The sequence below is a fragment of the Rattus norvegicus genome, chromosome 6, assembly GCF_021556685.1.
Source record: "Rattus norvegicus strain SHRSP/BbbUtx chromosome 6, alternate assembly SHRSP_T2T, whole genome shotgun sequence".
NCBI classification, from domain to species: Eukaryota; Metazoa; Chordata; class Mammalia; order Rodentia; family Muridae; genus Rattus; species Rattus norvegicus.
In genome coordinates this window covers 27,480,212-27,506,985 of record NC_141539.1, presented here as the reverse complement: position 1 = coordinate 27,506,985, position 26,774 = coordinate 27,480,212, and the positions used below count along the sequence as shown (strand labels likewise).

The 26,774-nt window shown below is 37.1% G+C and overlaps 1 protein-coding gene across 15 annotated transcripts in view; it reads right to left on the bottom strand.

The window, feature by feature from the left end:
• Memo1 (mediator of cell motility 1) overlaps positions 1-26,774 on the bottom strand; it is an 89,751-nt gene that overhangs the window by 5,649 nt on the left and 57,328 nt on the right. For 3 of the 15 annotated variants that reach the window (XR_015621720.1, XR_015621718.1, XR_015621719.1), the window contains 3 exons: positions 14,685-14,763; positions 13,383-13,525; positions 4,834-4,910 (listed from right to left, as the gene is read on the bottom strand). The exons of 1 other annotated variant lie outside the window; for it this stretch is intronic. Coding sequence is in view for 6 of the 14 variants with exons in the window: in XM_087552501.1 (XP_087408627.1) it covers positions 4,834-4,910; positions 13,383-13,525 (220 nt within the window). In the remaining 8 variants the exon portion in view is untranslated. Of the gene's footprint in view, positions 1-4,833; positions 4,911-11,868; positions 13,526-14,684; positions 14,764-26,774 lie in introns of those variants that run through there. 11 more of the 15 variants (XM_087552501.1, XM_087552500.1, NM_001029917.1 and 8 more) reach the window with 5 other exon arrangements.

The following is a 26,774-nucleotide window of genomic DNA, read 5'->3' as shown; positions in this document are numbered from 1 at the left end:
TTATTTTCCTATAAGCATTTTTTCTGTTTTATTTTGTTTCCAAGTCATTCAGAGGTTCTTTTGCAATTCAAAGCAACTTAACATTTTAACATTTTAACAGCAATAAAAAGATTTTTCCAATTTAAAAAAAAAAACTTGATTAACTTAGTAATTCTAAGCAGATACAGTCTAAACTCTTATAATTAAAAGGCCTATTAGACTTTGAAAATGAATAGTTCTTACAGTTTGAGCACCCTTTATTTAAAATACTTGATAACTGAAAGTGGGTGGTATTGGGGGGGGGGTACGTTTTTTTAAATATTTATGTGTAAATAACATGCCCTGGGAGGGATGGCAGTGAAGTCGTAAACACAAACTCATTACTGCTTCCCACACCACACTGCCTCAGACAACTTCACTTAACACTGTCAGTGTACCTCCATTTTAACTGTGACCTGTCACACTGTAGGTGTGCAATTATCATTTGTGGCATCATGTCAGACAACAAAAGTTCTAGATTTGGGAGTATTTCAGACTTTAGATTTTAAGATCATGGATATTCAAGTTCTTAAATTTTTGGTTGTGAGCCTAGCCTTTAACTGCTGAGCCATTTCTCTCCAACCCAATATTCAACTTCTAATATATTCAGAATTGCAGACATCTTTATTCACTTGAAAAGCCACTTGAGTTTATTGAGCTAGCCATTTATTTTATTCATATACTCTAAAAATTAGTCTATAAATCAAATTAACAGCATGCTAATAAGGATACGTTTATGAACCTTTAAAAAAATTCTACACAGAATATATTTCACAAAATCACAGCTCCAATACACAACCACAAAAATTAACTCCAAGTCAAATGTTACTTCAAATACTAAACTTGGGTACACTAGCTTACAACAAATACTCAAGTACAACAAGTTATATCCCAAGGTTTTGAAATAAAAGTTACATGTAAGGTTTTGGTAATTAGACATCTAATGGAAATCTGGGGCAAACATAGAAGTCAGCCTGTGTTTACCACACACAGCTCACTCTTTTAATTAATAAAACGTTCCTTTTTTAAGCTCAACAGAAAAAGACCTAAGAGCCCTGCCCACGTTCTAGTCAACAGAGAAAGGGCGGTTAACACAAACTCACCTACAGAGCTACAGCTAGAAAGGTGCTGAGACTCTGACACTGCAAACAGCTCTTCTCATATGTGACATCAGGGTAAGGACAGGATTGTTTAACTATTACCATCACGGGCATCCTTACCATCAGTGTGGCAAGACTTCAAAAACTTGTATCTCCCTAAACTACAAACCAGTAAAGATGACCTGACAATGAAGAACTTTTGCTTATCAAAGTATCTTAATTTGATCCATTTTTTCCAAACTCCACTGTCACCATCTCTAAGTTACAGTCTTTTCCCTAAAACACTCCAAATGGCTAGTTGTTTGAGACACCTGATCTTGAAGAATCTGCTTTCTATACAACGGAGTAATCGTCAAAACCAAGTAAATTGCATAGAGCAGCCTGTATGTCACATAAACTTTTACTGTGAATTACACTAACCTAATCAATAAAGAAATGGTAATCACACAGCAGAAAGTAGAGAAAATAAAAATAAAGCTGCCTGGGGGAATACTAAGGGGGACCTCCACCTTCTCAGAGGAGAAAGACTATGGGGAGGGGTGACTGCGGAAGGGGAAGGTAGCGATCAGGATGTGCAGTGACTAAACAAATAAATAATAAGAAAGCCAGGCAAGTTGACAGAGTAATTGTTCACATGAAGGCCATAAGAAAATAGGGCAAACATATTTTTGGTTGTCCCCAACACCAAGGTAGTTTGAGATTTTGTACGATCTAAGGATGCTGGTAATTGAGAAATACTGTACACAAATAACTGATCTCCACCCATAAGACCTTTGGCGTGTGGCTTAGGAAGAAGTCCTACTTCTAATTACCTGTACAATTTCTATGGTATATAACAACAGAAAAAAATTCATGGTTTCAATAAAGAATGAATTTCCTAGAGGTAGAATCATCATCTAAAGGAGGAAATATAATGGTTTCTTTTATTTAAAAGTTTTATTGATTTCCTTCACCGAGAAATGCCCTGCAGTAGTGTGTTTAGTTGTGTTTATTGCTGCTGTCCTGGTTGGTACTATACACAAGGGTCTAAGTACTCCACTGTACCTTCCAACACAGCTGGGTGTGGATACTGATGTTTAAGACATTAATTTACTATACATTATCTTTCTTCTATTCACTTTCATATTAATATGCTCATGTTTTCAACTGTGTTTATAGGAAGATTATTTTACACATTCATCATTTGAAAAATATTTAAGTTTTTATGTTGTAATCACTATTCCAGATCCTTTGGATACATCAGAAAAAAAAATGGTCTTTACAAGTCAACAGTGAAGCTGACTAAGAGTTAGGGAACAAATGCTGGGTGAAGAATGTCAAATTAAACAAGGTACCCAGTACACCCTCCTGAGAGGGTTAAGAGTAAGAGTCAGGCATGATGTTACATGCCTTTAATTCCAGCAATCAGGAAGTAGAATCTGAAAAAGGCAGTTCTTTTTGAGTTCAAGGCCAGTCAGGGATACATAGTTAAACCCTGTTTTTAAAAGAAACAAAGACTTGAGGTATATAAGTGAAATAGTAAGTATAAAAAGACTGAAAGGCAGAAGCTGGAGATGTGTGGCAAACAGAACCAACCAGCAGTCTGTCCAGAGCCCACTGAAGGGGGCTGGAGGATGGGAGGAGAGAACAGGAGAATATTATAGTTCTGGCGCACAAGAAACAATCTTTGAGCCAATGACACAATGTGATTTGAGTTCAAGCGTCTGTTCGGGCTTTCTTTCAGGTATGAAGACTGAAAGGACAGCAATGGCTGAGAAAGTGTAAGTCACTATCGAATGACTTAGAATAGTCTGTAAAAACAGACTTTTGTCAAGAGAAAATCAGAAGTTTTCAATGTTGCCATGTTGAATTTGGAAGCTGTTTATGACACTCCAATAAAAATACTAAAGCTAAAACCTGGTAAATAAGAGCTTAAGAGAACAGTCCTGGATCAAGACATTTTTACTGGTTTTGGTGCAAGAAGTACAGTTTCATAAAATTAAATACAACTTGTTAAACACACACATGCACGCACGCATGAACGCACACACACGTGCACACACATGCACACATGCTATTTGCTTTGAAAATCCTTGGTAGTGAGGAAACTCTCTAGTGTGATGTGTTGGAGCAGGATGTTGTGGCACAAGCCGGCAGGACTGGAAATCTGAGGTTACCCTGGCCGATAAAATTACTGTGTAATCCTAAAATTACAGTGACTTAGACATCATCAAGGCAGACAAGGACTAGAGAACTGAAATGACCTCACAAGTCACACATCAAATGGCTGACAACCCTGCCACCCTGAATATTCCTTAAAATGCACACCAAATTTACCTATTTGACATTAAATTTTAAGAATTTAAAATACAACTACCAATACTTTAAAAAAATAAGAATATAATTCATTTTTTAAATTTGCATTTAGAAAAACAAGGTAAAATGCAACATTGGAAAGTCCGATGGCCAAAAAGGAGGGGGAAAAAGATAGTAATCTAAATATCTTAAAAAAATAAATAAATAAATAAATAAAATAAAAATAAATAGATAAAAAGTTTTCCAGTTTTCTTAAGGTATGTTCTATAGTAACCTTAGTAGATACAGGCTAAAAAGACCACAGACATTTCAAAGTGAATAGTGAAAATATAATTCAGACTATAACAATAAGACTTACCAAAACTCAAAATTATAAAATTTTAAATTACTAAATTCACTAACGTAATAAACTCACTTTAAGAGGTTTTGAAACATCTGGAATAAGATGTAATCCCTAACAAAACATTTCTGAAAATTTTTTTTCTCCCCCCCCACCCCCCGAGCTGGGGATCGAACCCAGGGCCTTGCGCCTGCTAGGCAAGCGCTCTACCGCTGAGCTAAATCCCCAACCCATTTCTGAAAATTTAAAAACATTAAAATGATGTACTTGTAAAATTCCTGTAGTGTAGCAGAGAAAAATTTAAATTTTCTAAATTACTAAAACCTATAATAAATTTATGCCATCAGACTCAGAACACAGCTTAGTGGGAGAGCATTGCCCTGTATGTGCAGAGCTCTGAGTTTAATATATACCAAAGCAAAAAAAAAAAAAAGAAAAAGGAAAAAAATTAAGAACTAAAGGGCGTAATATCACTATATCCAGAAGCAAAAAGACAGTAATTGAAAAACTGGAGTTTCAGCCAAACATTTATGGTTTTCAGTTATATATATATGTATGTATGTACGTTATTAATTAGTTCATAAAATCATCACCATCACTCAAGAATAATAGTCTGGCCAATTAAGAAACCAAATCTAAATATTAAACACTAAGATACTTTAATACATTTCAAAGAACAGTAACATAGTTCAAAAAGACTCAAAATAAGTTACTTCAGATGGCTATCAAGTAAAATAGGAATTACAACCAGTCCATCACATCTATCTCCTATGGGTGCAGCTTAACAGAAGTCATAGCATAATGTGCTGCTGCCCCTAAAACCAAATACTTCTCCAAAAATATAATTAAAATGTGTATATGATTGCTTTTAAATATTCTCATAATCAAACAGAAGATGAAGGAAAGTTCTTAAAGGAATGAATTATTCATTTGAGGACATACTGCATTTTGTACTTTTAATCAAGAAAGGGAAAGAACTGTTAGGCCATTGCATATTTTAACATACTAAATCTCAAATCACTAATCAGGAATTAAAGAAAAGGATTTAGAGCATTAAAACCCCACACCTGAAAGACTTACCATTTTATCTAGATGTTCAATGGATCTATAAATCTCCCCCTGGGATTCATCATAGTAACTGTAACGGAACCTTTGACCTTGAAACAAATATCATGTACAAAATAAAATAGGGAAAAATTAGAAGCTAAAAAGAAAGCAAGCGCTTACCAAATAATTTCAGTCCTCATAAAGGGCAAAGCATAGCTTAAGCCTTTTCAAGAATCAGTTCCCAAGAGTCCTCAACATAAAGATAAGAGGCATATTTGGGAAGGTTATAAAGAAATGATACATCACCAGAATTTGAAGATGTTAAAAAAATATTTCATACTGCAGAAACTTTTAAAGCACCAGCAATACAGGAATAAGGAAACAAAAGAGCTTAAGGTTACACGAAGCATTGTTAAACATTATGTCAGTCTATAATTGATGATGAACCCAAAAAGTATGACTCAAGAAAATCTGTTTAAGCCAACTGTCTCAGTATGACAAAAAAATGAAAGTTTATCAGTGTTGATTTCTCTGACAGAAGCAAATGTGTGGGTCAGTGATACTTGTAGCCTACATGACTTTTATGGTAATTAGTATTTTAAGGAAAAGGACTGATACATGTGCCTTGTGCAATGTGAACAGAATTCACAGAAGAATGGGTCAATAGCCCTACACTAAAATGACATCCCACTTAAAAGTACAAGCACAAAATAGTCAATGCTCAGTTGTACTTCTACAGCAGAAGTTAAAAAAAAAAAAAAAACTTAAAGAAAAAACAAAAAAAGATTAAGAAAATAAGTTGCTTCCTACTGCAGTAATAAGAACTCCAAAATTTAATAGCCATAACTAATTACAAATTACTTAACTATGATGTATTATCAGATACCCCTAAGACAGCTTTCAACAATGTGGTGCTTCTTTAATGTTTTCTCTCTGATTTTTAATTATTTTTATGTGTGTTTTATGTGTTTTGCCTGCATGTATGTATGTTTATCACACACATGCCTGGTGATCATAGCAGCCAAAAGGTATCAGTTCTCCTGAACTGACGACAGTTGGCTGTGAGCCTCCAACTAGGTGTTGGGAATCAAAGCTAGGTCCTCTACAAGAATAGCCAGTGTTCTTAACCACTGAGCCCCCATTTTCCTAATTTTTAAAGCTTTGCCAAAATGCATTTCTAATGGTGTTAGGCGTCATGTCTACAGCTCTACCTAGCCCCACAACTGAGAAAGCAGATTTGGTTGGAGTTATTATGATACTTTGAAGTTTCTTGTTCATCTTATTGAAAACGGTATCTTACATATAACACTCAGAGCGAGATTATAACTCTCCTTGGTATTATGTTTAAAAAACATACTATAGAATTCAATATTCCGTATGTTGTGCTATTTTATTAACGTTCCTAAAATACATCATATTCTTTGATTTTCATTTTTAAACTGTTTACATTGCCTCCTGTGCCGTTCAATGTAATAACTATTAGCCAAACTCTTATTAAAATTCTCTTGTAACTGGTATCTTAGAATTAAACATGCTGTGAGCTTTTTGAATGTAAAACAAAAATGACTGCACACTGCCAAGGTGTGACACATACTGCAGTCCCTGAACTGGAAGAATTGGTAAAGACAAAAGTGATCACCAATGCCTCGTTACTTTAATTCACTTTTGTCTGTGTGCACGTGCAAGTGCACACATACATGCCACAGTGTGCAAGTAGAGGTGAGAGGACAACCTACATTGTCAATTCTCTCCAGCTACCTTATGAATCCCAAGAATCAGATTCAGATTTCAGGATTGATGGCAAGAACATAAACTCATAAGGGCATCTTGCCAGCCCTCAACGCCTTTATATTAAATAAGTCATCTTTTTTTTTTTCTCAAATTTCTTAAAAGGTGGTTACAGCTGTGCTTTTCTTCAAAGAATGTGTATTACACACAGTAAGTAATAAGGACTGTCCTACTGTGAGGATGTATGTTACAGTAGTAAGGAGGATGTGTGCTAACATAGTAGTAAGAACTGTCTGGCCATAAAGACATATGTATATTACATTCAGTAGTAAGGACTGCCCAACAGTGGGGATGGGTGTTACACACAGCAATAAGGACTAGACAGTGAGAACTGAAAGACTGACCCCATTTACCTCACTGGCCAGGAAGTTGTGAGAAAACTGCAAAGAAAAATCTCCAAGTGAGCCAGTCTAGCCCACTGACTGACTGAATTCATCAGTACTATCTTCTTTTGATAAAGCTGTCTGTCTTTTGTTAGGCAATTATGAACGCCTTAGACAAGAAATTCTGCTCCCTTGCCTCTCTTCTAAAAATAAGATTCTGTAAGAAATCAAAGTACCCTCTCAACTTTATAACCTGGACTGTTTCAGGTTTATACCATTGTGTTCTCTTTTCCCTGCTTCTGCAAACAGCCATTCCTTTTAGCTACTATCTGTAAACCTTAAACCTTATACAAAGACTTCTATGCCTGGGTGCTTTAAAAATAGTCATTTGCTACTTAAAAGTCCTTTCTGCTCACTTCCAAGTGAAGCCCTGTTTTTCAAGTTACAACATTACCAGGAAAGCAAGAAAGGACTGTTAACAGTATGTTTAAGTGACATCATATCACACATATGGCTTACTTTTATCAGTATTTCTTTTACTTTTAAAGTATTTCTAAACAAAGTCACAGATGCTTGAAATACTTTAAAATACTGAAATCATGGTGCAATTTAATGCAAATGAGAACAAACATAGGAAACCAATTGAAGCAAATGTTTACTATTTTGCTACCTGTTTATTTTTTGAGACCAATTCAAATTTAGTAGCATAAAAATTAGATATATATGGTTGAATAGCTCAATAAAGTTAATTTTTCAGTACATGCAGCTACTGCGTATTTTACTCATAACAGCTCATACTGTTATCATGATAATCATTAAAACTCTGCAAGTATTTTCAAATTACGTGATCAACCCATTCTAGTCAATAGAGAAACATCATCTAATCTGAAGTAAATAGTTGCCTTTATCTTGTTTAGCCTGAATGTATACATGTATGCATGCACACAAGCATCCATATGCATGTGCACACATACAAATAAATATAGTCAACCACTGCTTGGAACTGAGTCAAGATACTGTCTTCTTTCTTACTTAAAAGTAAATTTCTCAAGATCTCATTCACTACTAAAGGAAATAACAGCCCTAGCATAATACATTGATCATAAATCCATCCTTATTTTTAATTGTTCATTTAAAATAAATTCTGAGCAAATATATTTTACTCAGTTTTTATATTTCTGGCTTTCAGGACAACTTATGAAGCTGACTGAAAAAAATCCAGCTGTGTCCATTGCTGGAGGGTGGGAATTGTGCATCCTTTTCTAAGTATGAATAAAGCATATCACATAGTAGAGAAAATTACTTACCTGAAACTTATCCTTTCAGAAGGTACACTGGGAAAATGGATTCTTTGAGCCCCTGTTTCAACTTCAAGTATGAGCTTTCTAGCTTTAAGAGCCATGGACACCGCCCTAGGGGCAGGACAAGCTCTGGAACTCCCTAGTGAGTATGTCAGTGGTTTCTTCAGGTGCCTTCCCTCAGTTCTTTTCAAATTCAAAAGATGAGAGGAAAAATAACCCAAGGAAAAAAAATCCTGTAAAGCAGAAACCTTACTCTTTGAGGGAAGGAGGGTAGCTCATTTGTGAATCCATTCCAGAGCACGCTTTCTGAGAAAAAGAAATACAGGTAAGTAATTTTCCCATCTCCAAAGGTGACTGGTGATTAATGAGTGGATTCACAGAGTGTGGAGAGTAAGCTCCAAGGATGTCTGTTTAACACACGACAATCAACTAATGAGGACAAACAACAATGAATGGTACAAGAACCAATACTATGTTTCGAGTATCTCAAAACAAAAAGAAAAAAAATTAAAACCTCAATATTATGCTACACACTTGACCATGAAATAAATAAGCAATGACCTAGTAATGTTCATCTATAAAACCCCCAAAATATCATCAGTTAATAGGAAAGCCTTTCAAATACATGACAAATGAAAACTGCTCTGTGTACACCTGCTTATCACTTACTAATGTGAGCCATTTTCAAATGTTTGAATCCTTAAACAAATCCATTAGGGATATTACCAGGCCACCTACAAGGAGGTCCTAAACCTGGAACACCTATAACTGAAGTCACAGTAAAAAAAAAAAAAAAAAAATGTATTTCACAAAGGAAATACTGTCTAGTCCTATCAAACAAGAACATCCTCAGCAACTGTTCATCCTGAAAACTGTTACAGTGGGAAAGTATCTGCCTTATTATAATCAACACTGCAAAGGTCAAAACCTAAACCCGTGACACCAAAATGTACAAAGACTCGAAGTGATGAACATGCAGGCTTGGATGAGATACATTTTAGAAATTAGCTAACATTATACTTCGAACTTAAGCATTTCTAAAATGGGAAGGTCTCTGCACTAAAAACTTTACCAGGAAAAAGAGTATATATGAATCACTTAATGAGCAGTACAGAATATCTGAACATAGTATAAATTTTATTATTACTTTGGGTAAGGTCACTTTGAATAAGTAACTCAAGCTTCTCAAAAAAAAGAAAAAAAAGAAAGAAGTGATATAATTCTCAGCATATTTTAAACTGCTGAAGAGACTGCAGTAGATTATATTTGTATTTTAACAAAATACTGTCATAAGTGCTTACTTTGTAAATTGATTGAAACTGATCAGCAAATCACTACCAAGGAAATTAACAGAAGATTACTTCCATGTGTTAGGTCTGATTTTGTTTAGAAATTTGCTAATCGTTTATTAAAAGTTATGCTAATGAAAGCTGTCAATAATCTAAATTTGTAAACATAAAGTCCAAAAAGACATAAAACAAACAGGAACAGTATATAATGGAGACTATCAGACTTGAAACTTAAACAGAATAAAAATTAGAATAACTGAAGGAAATGCAGATAAATTTGTTCTACACAGACCCATCCTCCAGGATGTAGAACATAGTAAGAATATTAAGTATTAATAGAACTTGATAAATATTAAACTTGATAAATAGTAAGTATTAAATCTTACTAAGCCAAGATAAAAATCAAAAGCTAGCAGCTAAGGTGAGAGGATTATTCATTGCACACTGCAGTCCTGAGGCATCTTATGTGTACGACGATGACAAGATGCACAGCACTGACTGAACGCAGAACTACACTTTAGGGAACTCAACCAGGCAAACAAAGAATGAGCTAACAGAATAGGTTCCTGCCTTTCTGTGCCTTGCTCCTCTCCAAAAGAACACCAGAATACCTTAGTCTCTCTATTTGTATGTCTCTGATGTCTCTCTAAAAATGAATACCTATTAAAGCAAAATATATTTTTATAAAAACAAATTGTTTTTATAATGAGATACTGGCTAATAAATATAGCCAAGGAGAAAAACTACACTTCTGCCTTGTATGGCAGATTCCCAAGGGTCTCTACAGGCAATTTTCTCGCTATTTCCACAAAAGCTGTACAAAGAAGAAATAAACTAGAAACAGAAAAGTATTCACTACCAGTAGCCTAACTCAATAGAAACAAAAGTCCACTGCACATGTATCAGTGTAACTTGTGAAGTACACCTTAATCAATTAAGCAGTTTTACTTCAAAAACCAGCTACTTAGAATTACGACGAGCCTAAGGCAATGAAACTTTTAAGATCTCTACAGACTAAAGAGCTGAATCATTTCTCTGAAATTATTGACAATTCACCACCACAGTTGCTATGTATCATGTACCATATCTTTACAAGTAGAAAAAGTGCAAGATGCGGTGACACGTGCATGTGTCCCACTTAGGGGACTGAGCAGAAGGATGCAAAGTCAAAGCCAGTCTGAGATAGCAAGATTCTGCAACAGGAGGAAAAAGAAGAAAAGGAAGACAAAACAAAACGCCAACCTTCATGAAGAGCTAAACTGTTAACACAGAACATGAATTTAAAAACATAAAACTGACTCCTACTAGGGAAACCTGTGAGTAGTTGTCTAACTATTCACCTTAATAAGTAAGCAAGCAAAACAGAAAGTGTTATACTTGACAAAGGAACAATTACTATTTCTTACGGTGTCACACCTAACACTATATCCCATATTGCTGGCCAAGTTACTCAGAAAGAGTCTGTGCCCTCACATGCTGAGTGAACACTTAATGAGACAGTTAGCGACAGTGCTGACTAAACTGAGCACGGGGAAAGCTCCATCTGTAACCACCGAAGATAAACACAAACAGGCCTGCACACTCCTCACAGCTAGCATTTACCTGCCTTCGAAAACGTTGAGGGTTTTTATTTTCTTTTTTCAATTGTCACCTAGAAATCCTGTAGTATTTCTTTTTTAGAAACTGCCTAGGTAACTTTCTAAGATCTTTGTGGGTGGGTGGGTGGTAGGTCAGTTGGTAGGTAGGTAGACAGACAGACAGACAGACAGACAGACAGACAGATCCCTCTTTATCAGCTTTATTAGCTAGGCAATGGTGGTGCAAGCCTTTAGTCCCAGCACTTAGGAGACAGAAACAGAAGGATCTCTGTGAGATCAAGGCCAATCAGTTTTACAGAGTGAACTCTGGGACAGCCAGACTACAAAGAAAAACCCTGTCTTGAAAAAAAACATTTAAAAAAATTATTATTCATATAAAAAAGATGACCCCACACAAAGGCATAAAACAGGAATATTACATCTATTAAATAGGCATGGTGGCACATGCCTGCAATCCCAGCACTTAGAAGACAGATGCAGGAGGGCCGTAAATTTGAGGCTGGCATGGTTGTGGGTAACACAGTGAAAGCTTATGCTTATCGGAAGGCAGGAAGGAAGGAAGGAAGGAAGGCAGGCAGGAAGGAAGGAAGGCAGGAAGGAAGGAAGGAAGGCAGGCAGGCAGGAAGACCGGCCGGCTGACCTGCCTACACATTTTCTGTAGGTTTTGTTGTGGTTGTGTGTTGCCAACTTAAGAGAAAGCAACCTGGAAAACAGGGTCAGAGAGCAATATTAAGAAATTTATAAAAGCCTTCAAAAAAGAAAAAACTACTTGCTTCATGATTTTTATTTCTAAAATATAAGCATGTCTTGTTACAGAAAGAAACTCACAACACTGAGAAAAGCAACCTTTATCATAATAGTATTCCTTACTTTTAAAGACCAACTAAGACTAAATCTGTAAGTCCTAAGAAAGGAATTCCCTTCTAAGCTTCTATTTGGGCCCTAAAATCTAAGTAAGATCGTTACATGAATAAAAAAGTCCTTCTGCCACAAAGAACAGCGCAAACCAGACAGCTGAGTGAGTCACGGAAGAGCCTCTGGGCTGAGAGAAGGGCTTAGAAGGAAGCTCAGCTATGCTGCACCCTAAGACAAGCTTCTGACCTCCACGGTACAGACATCTTTTCATGGAGAGGTGGGGCTGCTCTGCGCACTCCACGATGTTCAGCAACTTCCCTAGACTCTTCGTTTCATTCAGAACCTCACCATCCTTCAAAATCTATAACGTTTCCAGGTATTTTCAAACCTTTCCCCTAGGAGGAAAATCAAACTTATAGAGAACTAGTGAAAATTAAGTAACAGCGTTACACATTCTAATATCTATACCATGCAAGACAGTAGAGCTGAGAGTATAACTTAAGAAGTCAGGGAAGGATGCGAGAGAGAACCTAAGCAAGGCAGGTTAAATGCTACCGATCCTCGCAAGAGAAAGCCAGGGCTCCCTACATAACTTACTGAGGATGTTTCCTGGCATTCTAGTGCTTTATCTTTAAAATTATGGTTTTACGTTTCTTTATAATAAAAGCAAAAGGTATGACTTAAAACAGTGAAGAAATGAGTCAAAGAGGTATATCCTAGAAGGAATGAAACTTTAAAAGACATTTATGGATAGATGAAAGCAAATAGTACTCAATGAATGCAAAATCAGTTTACTGAAAGAGGTTATCCACCATGCACCATTTCTTTATCATCTAGCCACTATAAAAGATCCTTCCTCTTAATTTATAATCACAAACCCACTTAAGAGTCCTTACTTTTATAAAGCATTACCAGTGAAGACCACAGTTCTAAGAGCCTGTATGTTCTAATATTAGAGGGTAACTGAAAAAACTGCAACTGTGGGCCAAAAAAAAAAAAGTTTTTCACCAAAAAAAAAAGAACTAATTACAAAAAAGAAAATCAGAAAAGGACTAGTATAGCACACACTACTCTTCTACATTGTAAAGAATGTGTTCTATCTACCAAACCTGACCGCAAAGAACCTACCATACATATGTACACAAATATGGGGTTAACAGGTTTTAACTCCCACTAACAAAAGTGTTCAAAAGCAAGGATGCCCTCACAGTGTGAATCCAATTGTACCAGTCGCCTTTGGAAATGTGCCTATATCCTCTGCTCCTCCTTTTTAAATGACCAAAAGCCTCCTTTATTCACTTTTAAACATAGCAACTACAAAAAAACTTTCCATAGAGTAATCAAGAATTGAGAATCAGAGCTTGAAACAAAAAGAAACCTTTAACCACAAATATATAACATCTACCATGTGTTAAAACTAGAACTTACCCCAATGGCAGAAATCAGAAGAAACCACAAAGAGATTACTAGGATCCGCTAGATATTTACTGAAGAGTTTTCCGAATTCCTGTTCTTTTGACTCACTCAGAGCTCCAACCAGTACAGGAATAATGGTAAACTCATCTTTATGGCTTAAAGAAAACAGAAAAAATAAAATAAAATAAAAAAGTCATTTCAGCTGTTTAAGATTTAAAATATTTTTCAAATTACATTGGTACTAAAAAGATGAACATTTATTAATAATGATTATGATAACAGACATTTTATTGTTGAATTCTTAAAATCTACAAAGAAAGTTTAAAAGTGGCCTATTTAAAAACAAGTACAGAATACTAAAAGCATCTACGTAAGTAATCAGAATGTATACTAGTTAAGTAAACAAAGCTTTGGTACTGCCAGGTCTAAAATATGCTCAAAAGTCCAGTAGACCAACACCAACTACTCACACAGGCTATCATCTCCTTCCTACCCAGCCCTGCCATTTTACCAGAGCAGCAGTTCTCCTCATCTGCTTTAATTAGATCCTGGACACATATACCATTTCTGGCACTTAATCTATAACCTGCCAATTGTGACTTACAGAATTGATTTTGGCTCCTATGAGGCCTGTCAACTGCACTCTTACACTTACCCTAACAGTCAGATACAAGTCAACCTTAGTACAACTCAAATTTCATTAACATCCAGGGTAGCTGAAGAAGTAAAGGATATATTCATTTCTAGTACACCCACAAAGACACACCCACCCACCCACCCACCCACCACCCTCAACAATCATGGTATATCCAGTTCCCTCTGATTCCAAAAGCTGACAAATTTAGGAAAAGCAGATAGATAACTGTGATTCAAATAACTACGATTTGCTTCATTATATAAACTATTTAAAATTGTTCATTATAATGGAATTTTTTTTTTTTTTTAAGGAGCTGGGGACCGAACCCAGGGCCTTGCGCTTGCTAGGCAAGCGCTCTACCACTGAGCTAAATCCCCAACCCATGGAATTTTAATAACATATATATTTTTTGTATATCAATAATCCTAGAGTTAAAGTTTTAGAATCATGAATTATGTCTGTCTAATTTATTTTGAATAGGGCTTTATAAATTCAGTATTATAATAACTGCCTTTTAATGTAAATAACCTGACAACTGACACAGGACAAACAGAATTTATAAAAGGGATTGTTTTACTTTTAATACTAAGTTCCAGTAATCTCGAAATAAATGTTGAGTAAGCTGCATACCACTAAATCAGGGAACCCAAACACCTCCCCCGTAACAGCCCCCTTACCCTTGTCACCTGCGAAATAAAGATCATACAGATCTCCAGTCCCTCTGCAATGCAGGGGCTTCTTGGGTAGAGGCTGCATCTATGGAGTAAGGAAAAAAAAAAAAAAAAAGGAAGCTGGCAGAGGAAGCTGCCATGGGACATCCCATTCTTTGATTCTTACTAGTTTGCTAAGTAACTACACAGAGCAAACAGGGGCTTCTTCTTTAAACAGAATTAAAAGAATTTCAGCTTCTCATAAAAAATTGGGAACTACATGAATTATTCTAACCTCAAAAACTACCTCGAAAAATAAATACATAAAGATCATCAAAGAGAACACAAATAATTATGACTTGGTAAAGAATCAGCTGATGTGCAAATTTTAAGGAGCAAAGGAGAAAATGATAAGGGAGCAAAGAGGTTTAAGGACCATCCTGTCCCTATGTCCTTAGGATGAATGCCTCATCTGTGAAAGGATCCACCACACCTACAAACCTACTTGATGAGCATTCTCACATTAAACACAGTAACGAGTCAACAGCAGATGACTTGCTCTGCAGAACAGCAGACCCGCCAGCCTTCCAATAACCTCAATGAGCTTATACATCCACCTCTACAAGAGAAAAGTCCAGTTCTTCACAGAAACCAGGGGAATGAAATATGGCGCATCACCTTAGCCTGCCTTGATTTTTTTTTTTTTTTAAATTTACTTGTTCTCTCTCTCCATGAAGCATGAACTAGAAAAAAAGACTATTTGACTCTGAAAAATAAATATCTTTAGATTTTAAAATTCGGGTTCTAAGGTTGCATTTTCTAGTAAAGTATAAAATCTGCCCACAGAAAACAACTATAAATCTGGATAAAGCTTTTAAATGAAGTTTATACACTTAAGTCAACTAAAGAGGAGGAGAATAATGTGGCTATCCCTGACAGGTAACGGCTTCCCTTTAAAACCAGTAAGCTATCTCCATCTTTGCCCAGCTCCGCAGGCAGAAAACACTGATTACAGCAGAAAAGCTGCAGACTGCAAAGTGCAAAACAGAGAATCCCACAAGTTCCTTAGCTGTTGTCAATGGAGCACACCAAAATCCTAAAGATTAGCTACAAATTAGTAAGAGAAACCCTAGAAATGGAAGGGTCATAACTTAATAAATTCTCCTGAACTAAGGAAAGAAACTCATTCTCCACAATACACTGGCTGACCCAAAAGATCACAAGATCACTTAATTCTGGGCCTCTGAGTATTCAGGAACTGGACATTTGAAGCTGGAGTTAGTCACAGGCAGGACCTGTGGGAGGGAAGGTGGCTCTGCTGTAGAGTGTTCACGTAAGACATAGGACAACCAAACATAAAGTCACAGGACGGAGCTGGTTTGACTATGCTCCCAGCACACACCACCCACTAGTAGATGGTGAAAGCATCTGGGCTCAAGATATTCAGGTTCCATGGTTAATAGGTATGGTCCCCAAAGAATCATGTATTTGAATGCTTGGCCATAGAAAGTGGCTCTCATAGGAGGTGTGGCCTTGTTAGAGGAAGTATAAGATTGGGGGGGGGGGGGGGGGCTTGAGGTCTTAAATGCTCAAGCTATGCCCAGTGTGAAACATAGCCAATCACCTTCTGCTGCCTTCAGATCAAAATGTAGAACTCTTGGCTCATCACAGCACTAAATCTCCCTGCAGGCCACCATGCTTCCCACCATGACTGAATGGACTAAACCTCTGAAACTATGAGCCAACCCCAACTAGATATTTTCCTTTGTTAGAGTTGCTTTGGTCATAGTATCTCTTCACAGCAATAAAACCCTAACTAAGACAGGTATAACCTATAAGCAATCATTTGCTAAATACTAAACTATGATCCCTAGTGAAGTCCTTGAAAGCCAAGTAAAAACATAAAATTATTATTTTCTTAAAAGCTGAACAGTCTAATCAAGAACATAGTGGGGAAAACATATTCTGTAGCTGAAACACATACAAAATGCTAAATAATAAAGCATGTAGGGAGAAAATGAATAAAATCAGAAATTGGTTATTAAAAACTATGTATAATCTATGTAAAGAAACAGCAAACTCTGGCACTCTTACATGTGCGTGTGCGTGCGTGTGTGTGGAGTATGTCCTGAGTAAACCAAGAGAGAACATAAAGTAGTGCAAACTGCTTTTCTAAAAAGTGGACCACAGTGACCAAATGAAAAATTTCCTAAATGGATTAAAAACAAAATTAGCATTTTAACAAGAACCAATGTTTGCAATTAAAATGGAGTCAACAGGCCAGACATGGTGGTGCACCCGCCCTGAAGAGGCAGGGTGGAAAAGCAAGACTGGCTCAGGCTGCACGGGAGCCCTTGTTGGGTAGGAAAAGAAAATGATAAATGTAAAACACCTGAACGACAGAAACTACGTAAGAAGTGGAAAGAATATTGGAGAATTTAAGACAATATGAAGCATTCAAACAATCTTAGGTCCCAAACAGAGGGAAGAAAAAAGAATAGCTGCTACAAATGTTCTAAATCTCATGGAAAACATTAACCAAAGAAATCGGATGAAACAGAATTTTTTAAAAAAACCTCATTTAATCATACAACTAAAGAAGGGGCCCACCTGAAAGATTTACAACTTTTGCCTTGCACCAATCACAAAAAAATTATTAAAACTGAATGTAAGAATTTTAAGAGCCAAAAACTGTAACTCATCTAAACCATGGGGTCAGTGAACATCTTTTTAAAGAAACCACAAATCATTTAGGTTTTCTGGACAATACAATATCCAGAACAAAAATATTCAGCATTAATTACAGAAAGACAGTAGGCAAAGACAATATATTATTGACAGGGTGTGGCTAGTTTCAAATAAAATCTTATTTACCAAACAATATATTTGACAATTGATATTGTACAAAAAATGTTAATAACGTTAGACTTAATACATGGTCTTACTAGCAAAGAATTTAAAAGTTACATATTTCTACATAAAAAAACCTAATCTAGAAAAGCTGAGTATTATTCTAAAATTCAAAATAAGGCAAACTGTCCTTAATGCCCTAGTACTAACAGGGAAAAATAAGCTCATTGCCACCACCACCACCACCACCACAACCACCACCCTCCCCACCACCCCCAAAAACGAAAACAGAGAAAGACAAGTGGTTCTAGGAGTAAGGGAAGGAAAAAGATGTTGGGAAGTGGTTTTGTGCACTGTGTATTCAGATACTGATTTCTATGTCCAGACAACTGGATGCAGGTTAAGCGTCTCTGGTCTCAAAGTTATGTAAAAATTGTTTTCTATCATCTCTCATTGGCTAATAAAGAGCAGACCAGCAAATCAGCAGGGCAGAAAAAATAGGGCAGAACTTCTGATAGCAGACAAGAGGTACCTAAGAGACCAGGAGAGGGAAAAGGTATGGAGAGACCATGGAGAAGGATGAGGAGGATTCACTATGAAATCAAGATAAGAAAGCAAGCATAAGGACACATATGGACCAGAGCAAGATTCAGAAGAAGGTTGGATAGTATCGGCCTCATTGAGTTAGAATCACTCAGAACCTGCCCTCCTTAGTGCCAACACCTTGTTAATAAAAATACCACGTCTCTGTGTCTTTATTTTGGAAATAAAACTGACTAGAGTGAGTGTAAAAACACCCTGTTGTTACTTGGGTGCAAAAGAGGCTAAGATTCCCCCCACTCCAAAAAATACATTTACAGAAAGGAACGGCTAGGCAGGTCCAGAGTTAAGGCAGTGAAATTTTTCAATGTGTTGTTATAATGACATATACACAAAGGCATTGACAAAAACACAGAAGGCACAATTAAACTTGACTGTGGTCTTAAGTTGATATGGTATGTCAATACTGATTGTAGCAAATGTCTAGTGCAAGAGATTAAAAGTGAGAGCTACTTAGTTTTGAGTAACAGTTATCTTCATAGTAAGACATCTGGATGTAGTATCCTCACTGGGGGAGCTCACAAAGATAACCCACAGGCATAAGCATAGTAAACCTTCATTATATAAATAGACCGTGCAAAAATAAAGATCTTTTTTTAGAAGTATCCCCAAAAAGTTGTCAAATCATAACCATGATGAACTTTTAAGATTGGAAAGAGCCAGTGAAAGCAGAAGATTAAGGAGTTAGAACCACGTTCTATGTCCACAACAACGGCAATAACCAAACTAGCACAGACTTTAAAAGAATGCTTTTATAAAGTACAGGAACAGTCTCCTGTTAGGATCCTCTTATGCTAGGATTCCATACACACAACAGCCTATGCCCAGCTATGAATAGTTTTGTTTCCGTTTTAAGGATTTAGCCTTAGTTTATGTGCATGATGGGTGTTTTGCTTGCATAAATGCTTGTGCACCATGAGCATGCAGTGCCAGACGAAGCCAGAAGAGTGTTAGATCTCTGAACACTGGAGTCACAGACAGCCGCTTAAGGCCATGTGCGTCCTGAGAGCTGAATCCACCCAGATCCCTCATAAGAGCAACAAGTGCTAGTAAGTAACTGTGAGCCAATCTGCCAGCCCCAAAATACTGCGTTTTCAATTAAACACTTACAATGTTAGTTTTCTTACTTTTGCGCATTTTTTAAATTAAAAACTTTACACTTTAAGCTGTAAAAACCTAAAGAAAAAAGAAATAAACATGGGAAAAATGAGCAGAGTAAACTGAAAAAAAAATTATGATTTAATAATAATCTGAAGTTCATTTTTTAAACTACAATTTTTATATATCCTAACTTAATTTGATTTTCTTCAAAACCACTTACATAAATGAAACAAAATAAAATGTATAGGTTTATAATCATATTAAAAATGTCTAACCAGGCAGCAGAGGCACTAGTCTTAATCCCAGGACTCCAGAGGCAGAGGCAGGTAAATGGAGTTCAAGGCCAGCCTGGTTTACAGAGTGAGGTCCAGGACAGTCTGCTACACAGAGAAAGGCTAGCTCTGAAAACTAAAGAACTCTATGCACAAATCAGTGTACCCTTCAAAATCCCCCTGGTATACACAGGTTAAATGAGACCTGAGAGACTTTCACTATTCCTTTTATCCTTCATGGTTCTATTGGTAATTTCAAATCATGTATTATCATTTTTAAGTATCAGAGCTGAATCACTTTATTTTTTCCTTTTTATGGTATTTTTTTTTCAGTCAGTAGAGGGGTGGACCCCAGGAAGTTGTATGTACTTGGCAAGCATTCTCCATTAGGCTGCAGCACAGACAGCCAGTGTTTTAAGGGCTCCAGTGAGAGATAAGGAGATGGCTTGGTCAGTAAAGTACCTGATAGAAGCACAAAGCCCTGAGACTTACACCAAGCACCTAGGTAAAACGCTAGACATCTTCAACCCTTTGTTCTGGGGAGACATACACAGGAAGACTCCAGGAGCTCACTGCCAGCCAGTCTAGGCAAGAACTGAATTTTGAGTTCAGTGAGAGATCTTGTCTCAAAAATTAAAATGCAAAGCAATCAAGAAAGACATCAACCTCCAGCTTTCATACCACATGCAAACATCTGTACAACACAAACACATTCACTTAATGAATTATCATCTTTTTAAATTAAAGTAACAGAATTATAAATAACAAAAACTGAAATAAAAATAAAATTACAATGAATACATTAGTCACTTTTTTTAAAAAATCATATAACAACTATTTGTAATAATAACTGGGGGAGGGAGTGAAGTTAAATGTTAAAGAAACTGTTTTAAAAAGTAAGTCTGGTGTGGTGGTTCATATCTACACTCCCAGAAAGAGTCTAAGGAAGAGGGTCATGCTGCGTTCCAAGTCATTCTTTGCTACAAAAGTATAACCCTGTCTCAAAACAAAACAAAACAAAACAAAACAAAACAAAAAAAAAAAAAAACCTGGCAAGTATCAGGCTCAGAACTCATGGTCCTCCCTCCTCAGCCTTGCAACTGCTATTTATGGTCACAGGCATGTGTTAGATATCCACAATTAAGATACCAGTAACTCTTTGGTAAACATATGGAGTTAAGGGGAAAAAATGCATATACTTCATGATATAAAAATCATTTTAGGGGCTGGAGAGAAGGCTCAGTGGTTAAGAGCACCGTCTGCTCTTCCTGAGGTCCTGAGTTCAAATCCCAGCAACCACATGGTGGCTCACAACCATCTGTAATGGGATCCGATGCCCTCTTCTGGTGTGTCTGAAGACAGCTACAGTGTACTCATATACAATAAATAAACCTTTAAAAAAAATCACTTTAAAAAGAGCATTTGATTCCATTTTAATTTAAAAGTATTAAATCAATTAGTATCTATCCATTTTCAATAACTAGTAACTGAAATTATTTGGGCCAGGTTTTATCCTGGGCAGAGGAGATATGATATAAATTTTAGTTGCTCCAGACAGAGAACATACTAAAGAACTACCATGTAAGAAAAACAGAATTATTTACCTAGCATCCGAAGAGCTACTCAACTTTATCATCTGAAATATGACCACTCAAAATTATTCCCAACTCCAAAGGTTCAAATCCTTCTGCTTTACAGGTGAAGGCACTTTTCTACACCCTTGAGTTTAAACTTGTGAATTGCTTTGAACATAATGCAAGTCAAACTGTGTCCACACTAAGCTGCTTCAGCTGAAATGAAACAGACAGGTCATCTGCTCGGCTCTCAACCAAACTCCTAATTGTAAGAAAACTCAAATTTTAAGCATGTTAGCATGATTTACTGGGCCAAAGCAGACGCACATGGCAGAGGGAAACACTCTTATCTGGATACAGTGTAAGATACCTAAACACCTCACACAGACCTCTGGCACAGAGTAAAGGGAAGCTGAAGGAAGTGAGACTAAAAAGGAAGAAGCAGTGTAAGAGCTGCTGTAAGAAGCTACACAGTGGCCCCACGCTGGCGTAAGACTCTGAGACCGTCACAGACAGCAACTTAGATGAGTCTAAAACTAAATGAGTAAACCTGTGGACGGGCAGATTTCCCACCAAAATATCCTAAGTATTGTTATTCTTTTATTTATTCTTTTATTTTTTTAAATAATACCAGAAGGTGTAAGGGAAAAATCATAAGTTTGGTGAACTGTTAAAATATAAGGAATTTATAATAAGGAATTGCTGGATCAGAAATATAAGATTCCAAGATCTAACTGACTGCCTTCTCCCCCCACCACCCCCACATCCCAGACACAATAGTGAGTTACAGATTCAGGGAGAGAGTCTGTCTTACGCCAATAACAACATGCAAAGAGGAAGACACACAATATCCTATTCTGGCCTCTTTATGTGCATATACACTCAAAAGCACACATATCACATATATACAGAAACAAAGAAAAACAGGGGAGATGGGATGCGGGGGGAGAAAGGACAGTGTCAGGAAGGGATCAAAGGGGAGAGATAAAAGAAAATGGGGAGGGGAGAGCAAAGAGCCAGCACTGGGACAAAGACTAAATCCAAAGAACTGACAGTAAATAAAGTAGGGGCTCATGGCCACCACATGAAGTGCATGCCTAGGAACACATGCCTACACAAGTGCCCAGGCTGAAGAGCTTCTTAAACCTACCCTGTCAGCCATAACTAGAGGTCCAAAGCAGAGAAAAGCCACTCTCAAAAAGAATCTCAGATGGCATTATTATATAATACAGCTCTTATTTGATAGACAGAAAACTATAAAGTACTTAAAAGAATTTTATCACTCTGTGTTGAGGACTGGTTCTAATACTTTGAATTAATTTGGCCCCCAAAATCAGGAATATGATGGTCCAACACTAAAGGTCCTAGTCCCCGGTTGGTTCTTGATCAATGAATAAAGAGCCAACAGCCAACATCTGGGCAAGTAAACGGAGATGGGACCTTTGAATTTGTGCAGGCTAGGAATAGGGAGAGAGAAGGGAAGGAATGGCCATGATTTGTAGGGCGACAGATCAGATTTGGATCTGCAGAAGGAAAACCATCTGAAATGTAGGTGAGAAGAAATGCCAACCTACCCCACCAAAGGGGCTGTCCAGAAGCATCTTGGGAGCAAAGACTAGGGAGGAGCCAGGGCAACAAAGAAAAAATATAGAATTAGAGGGTGTTAAACCAGGATTACAAGAGGGAAACATGTGCTAGCCGCAGGGAGGATTAGAACTGTCCAGCATTTGAGATAGCCAAGGCATTTTAAAATTAACGTGTGTGTGTGTGTGTGTGTGTGTGTGTGTGTGTGTGTGTGTGTGTGTGTGTGTGTTTCATTCACAAATCCAAAGAGCTCCTGGGCAGGTAGCTGGGAGCACAACCTAAGCGGTATAGCTACAAGTCCGAACTCAAAGAAACAGTGGATAAGATTTCTAGGCCTTTAACACACTGAACCAAATGGAAACTCAGATACAAAGTAGACCCCTGTGGGTAGCAGGACCTCAAACACTTATCCTTTTGCCTCAAACCTCACAAAGGCTAGGATGACAGACTTGTGCAAGGCCTGAAAGCCTGCCTATTATTTATTTATTTATTTATTTATTTATTTATTCATTCATTCATTCACTCATTCATTCCTTGTTTGTTTGTTTGTTTGTTTTTTCAAGACAAGGTTTCTCTGTGTAACCCTAGCTGTCCTGGAGTTCTCTGTAGATTAGGCTGGCCTCAAACTCAGAGAAATCTACCTACCTGCCTCTGGATTAAAAGTATGAAAGCCTATTTCTTTTTTTTTTTTTCTTTTTTCTTTTTTTCGGAGCTGGGGACCAAACCCAGGGCCTTGTGCTTGCTAGGCAAGCGCTCTACCACTGAGCTAAATCCCCAACCCCAAAGAATTATTTATTTTATTTATGAGTACACTGTAGGTATGAGACACACCAGAAGAGGGCATCAGATCCCATTACAGGTGGTTGTGAGCCACCATGTGGGTGCTGGGATTTGAACTCAGGACCTCTGGAATAGCAGTCAATGTTCTTAACCATTGAGCCATCTCTCCAATCCCGAAAGCCTATTTCTTAAGAAAAGATAAACTGACACTAAAACAATCCAAATGCCCCAGCTAAACAATTAAAAGCAAACAAATCAATGAGTCAGCTAAAGTATGAAACTCCTACCAGAAACCTAGAACAGGACGAGACTATTGTGGATCAGACCCTCCCCTCCCGCAAAGCTTCCTGGCTCTCTTTACTCTCCCATGGGAGTTCTACTGTGGTCACATCCTCAAGAGTCTTTTATTCACTTTTCAGCTTACCACACAAGAAGTCATATGGCATTTTCATACATACATCATTAGACTTTGAATTAATTCAAATGGTTTATGCTTTATGCATTTGTTTCATGTGTCGTGCCCCATAACCTACATATTGAGGTCAAAGGACAACTCTCAGGGCTCAATTTTCTTAAGATACAAAACCCAAAATCAGGACATCAGGCCTGTGCAAGTCACAATATCACTAATCCATCCATTCTTTAAAACTAAGTGGGGAGGGGCTTTGTTCACAGATCTCTCAATCAAGAGACTCACACCCAAGACTGCATTCATATTTAAACCTGATGCAGAATATGGACAATGTATCTGAAATCATTACAGATGTTAGAATGAGAATGGTCCCTAGAAGCTTGAATACTTAGTCCCCAGGAATTGTTTGCAAAGGATTAGGAGTTAAGGCCTTGTTAAAAGAATTGTGTCACAAGGAGCAGGCTTTGAGAGTTCAAAAAACTTTGGCCATTCCCAGTGTTCTCTCTGCTTCCTGGTCCTGGATTGATCTTCCTTCTACTAAGTTGCTTTGGTCATGGTGTTTCATCACAGCAATAAAACAGTGAATGTAACAGAACTCTAGGCATCTGAAAGGCCAGTATATACCATGTGCTGGAGACATGAACTGCCCAGCTGAAGTGGAACTGTGATAGATCATGCACAAACAGGTTCTCTCTCAGTAACTGCTCCTGTGCCTGTAGACACCGGCTGCTCCTCCTATCAAGAGAGAGATGTATCATCCTCCCTTATACTTTGGCTGACAGATATCTTGTTCTGAAAAGCAGAAATTGGTAGAAATGGTACTATGTCTCTTCTGGAAGCACTGTGACCTGGAAATATCTAAGTGAGGGCATCTTGGCCTCTCTAACCCACCTGGGTCTCTTCAGCTGTACTAAGACAAGGTGTTTCCTACTCCACTTTTTAATGTGAGGCTATAAATAGTACAACAGTTGTGATTTTTAGCCACTCAGCTCTGTAATAATTCATTGTTCAATGATAACTAATTGGCACAACACAGTAAGTATGAACAAATGCTTACTGGTTTCTTCTAGAAGTAATGTTAGGATCTTAAGATGTAGGAGGAGCTCACTGAACACTAAAAGAGGGAGAGTTACGAATTAGAATTGTGTTTGTGGGTCTCTATTTTCTTCCCCCCCACCCCCGGAGCTGGGGACCAAACCCAGAAATTTCTATTTTCTTAAATTTCCTACAGTTTACATAATTTACTTTCAATATGACAACTAATATATTATTTTTAACCTCCTTTAGAAGGTTGTTAGAGTACTGACTATACTGTACTACAATCCATTAGTTCCCATGATAAAATATATAATTGTTCAGCAAATGACCAAAAAAAAAAAAGCTTATTTGATGAATGGGAATTCTAGTTATACCAACAAATGAAAAAAACATATATATTTTCGAAAGTTTTTTCTCAATAGTTAGAACATAATAAAAGACAACTGGTTGGGCATATAATCCCAGCATTCAGGAGGCTGAGGCAGGAGGAGCCCAAGTCCAGCCTGGCTACAAAGCTCACTCTAGGCCAGCGTGGTACATCGAGTAGACCTTGCCTCAAACAAACAAACAACAAAATACCAAAACAGAACCTAAAATTTTAATTTAACATTGCATAGATTTTTGCAAACATCTTCAGGTTTATATAATTCTTCATGGTTAGAGTGAATAGATGTGGACAAAAAGGCAATAAAACTTTGAATATAAGAGAAAAAAAACCTACGGTAATAAACTAATGAGCCAGAACAAATTACACAGAAACCACTGGATCATTCACATTTGAGTTTAAACAGTATCAACCACACAACAGTCAAGCTGGGTGTTAGGCCTGTACCTATCATCTTAGCGGCTGGAGACGTAGGCAAGAAGGCTGCCCTAAGTTCATAGGTAGCATAGGCTATACAACAAGACCCTATATCAGAAAAATAAAACACAAGAGCCAGAGAGATGGCTCAGTGGTTAAGAGCAATGATTTCTTTTTGAGATGACCCAGGTCTAGCTAAGAGCACCCACATGGTGGCTCACAATTGTCTAACTCAGTAGAACCAAGAGATTCTATGCCCTCTTCAGGCCTCGCAGGCACCAGACACACACGAATGGTTCACAGGTATACATGCAAGCAAACACTCATACACATACAACAAAATAGTAAAAGAAGGTTAAGTTCTAAAAAATTTAACAAAATACCACAACAAAAAACTAATACAAAAAATTGTAACAGGAAAAAAATTCATCACAACAATATAAAAAGCCTTGCTCTTTAGCTAACTGTAAGTATGCCAGTCAAAAATAAATAACCCTTCTCTGTATTAAAATATTAATGTAATTTTAGACTTTATTGATAAATTTAAATAACAAATTACAGAAAAGAATAAGTTCATGTATTTAGAACTACTGAAACTGTATAAAATATTAAGTATATATTAAGAAATGACATATAGGAGGCTGGGGAGATGGCTCAGCAGTTAAGAGTGTTGACCACTCTTCCAAAGGACTCAGGTTCAATTCCCAAAACCCACATGGCGGTTCAAAACTGTCTCTAACTCTCAGGGGATCCAACCTTCACATATACATGCAAGCAAAACACCAATGTACACAAAATAAAAATAAATAATTTTTAAAAATGACATACAAAAAAGAGAAACTGACCTACAAATAAGACTTTTAATTCAAATGTAGCACAGAAAGGAAAATTCTAGAGACAGTTTATTTTTCATTTTACTGACTAATCAACTATTATGTGTTGGGCAAAAGAATGGGCACTGGAAGAGGGCAAAGCAGCTCCTCCCCTTTTCTCTAGTGCTTATCCTCCAGGGCACCCTTACCACAGGAAGACCTTTATCGGATACTACACAGCTATACCATCCTTGTCATCACCATCATCACCATCAGCATGTGTTAGGTGAAC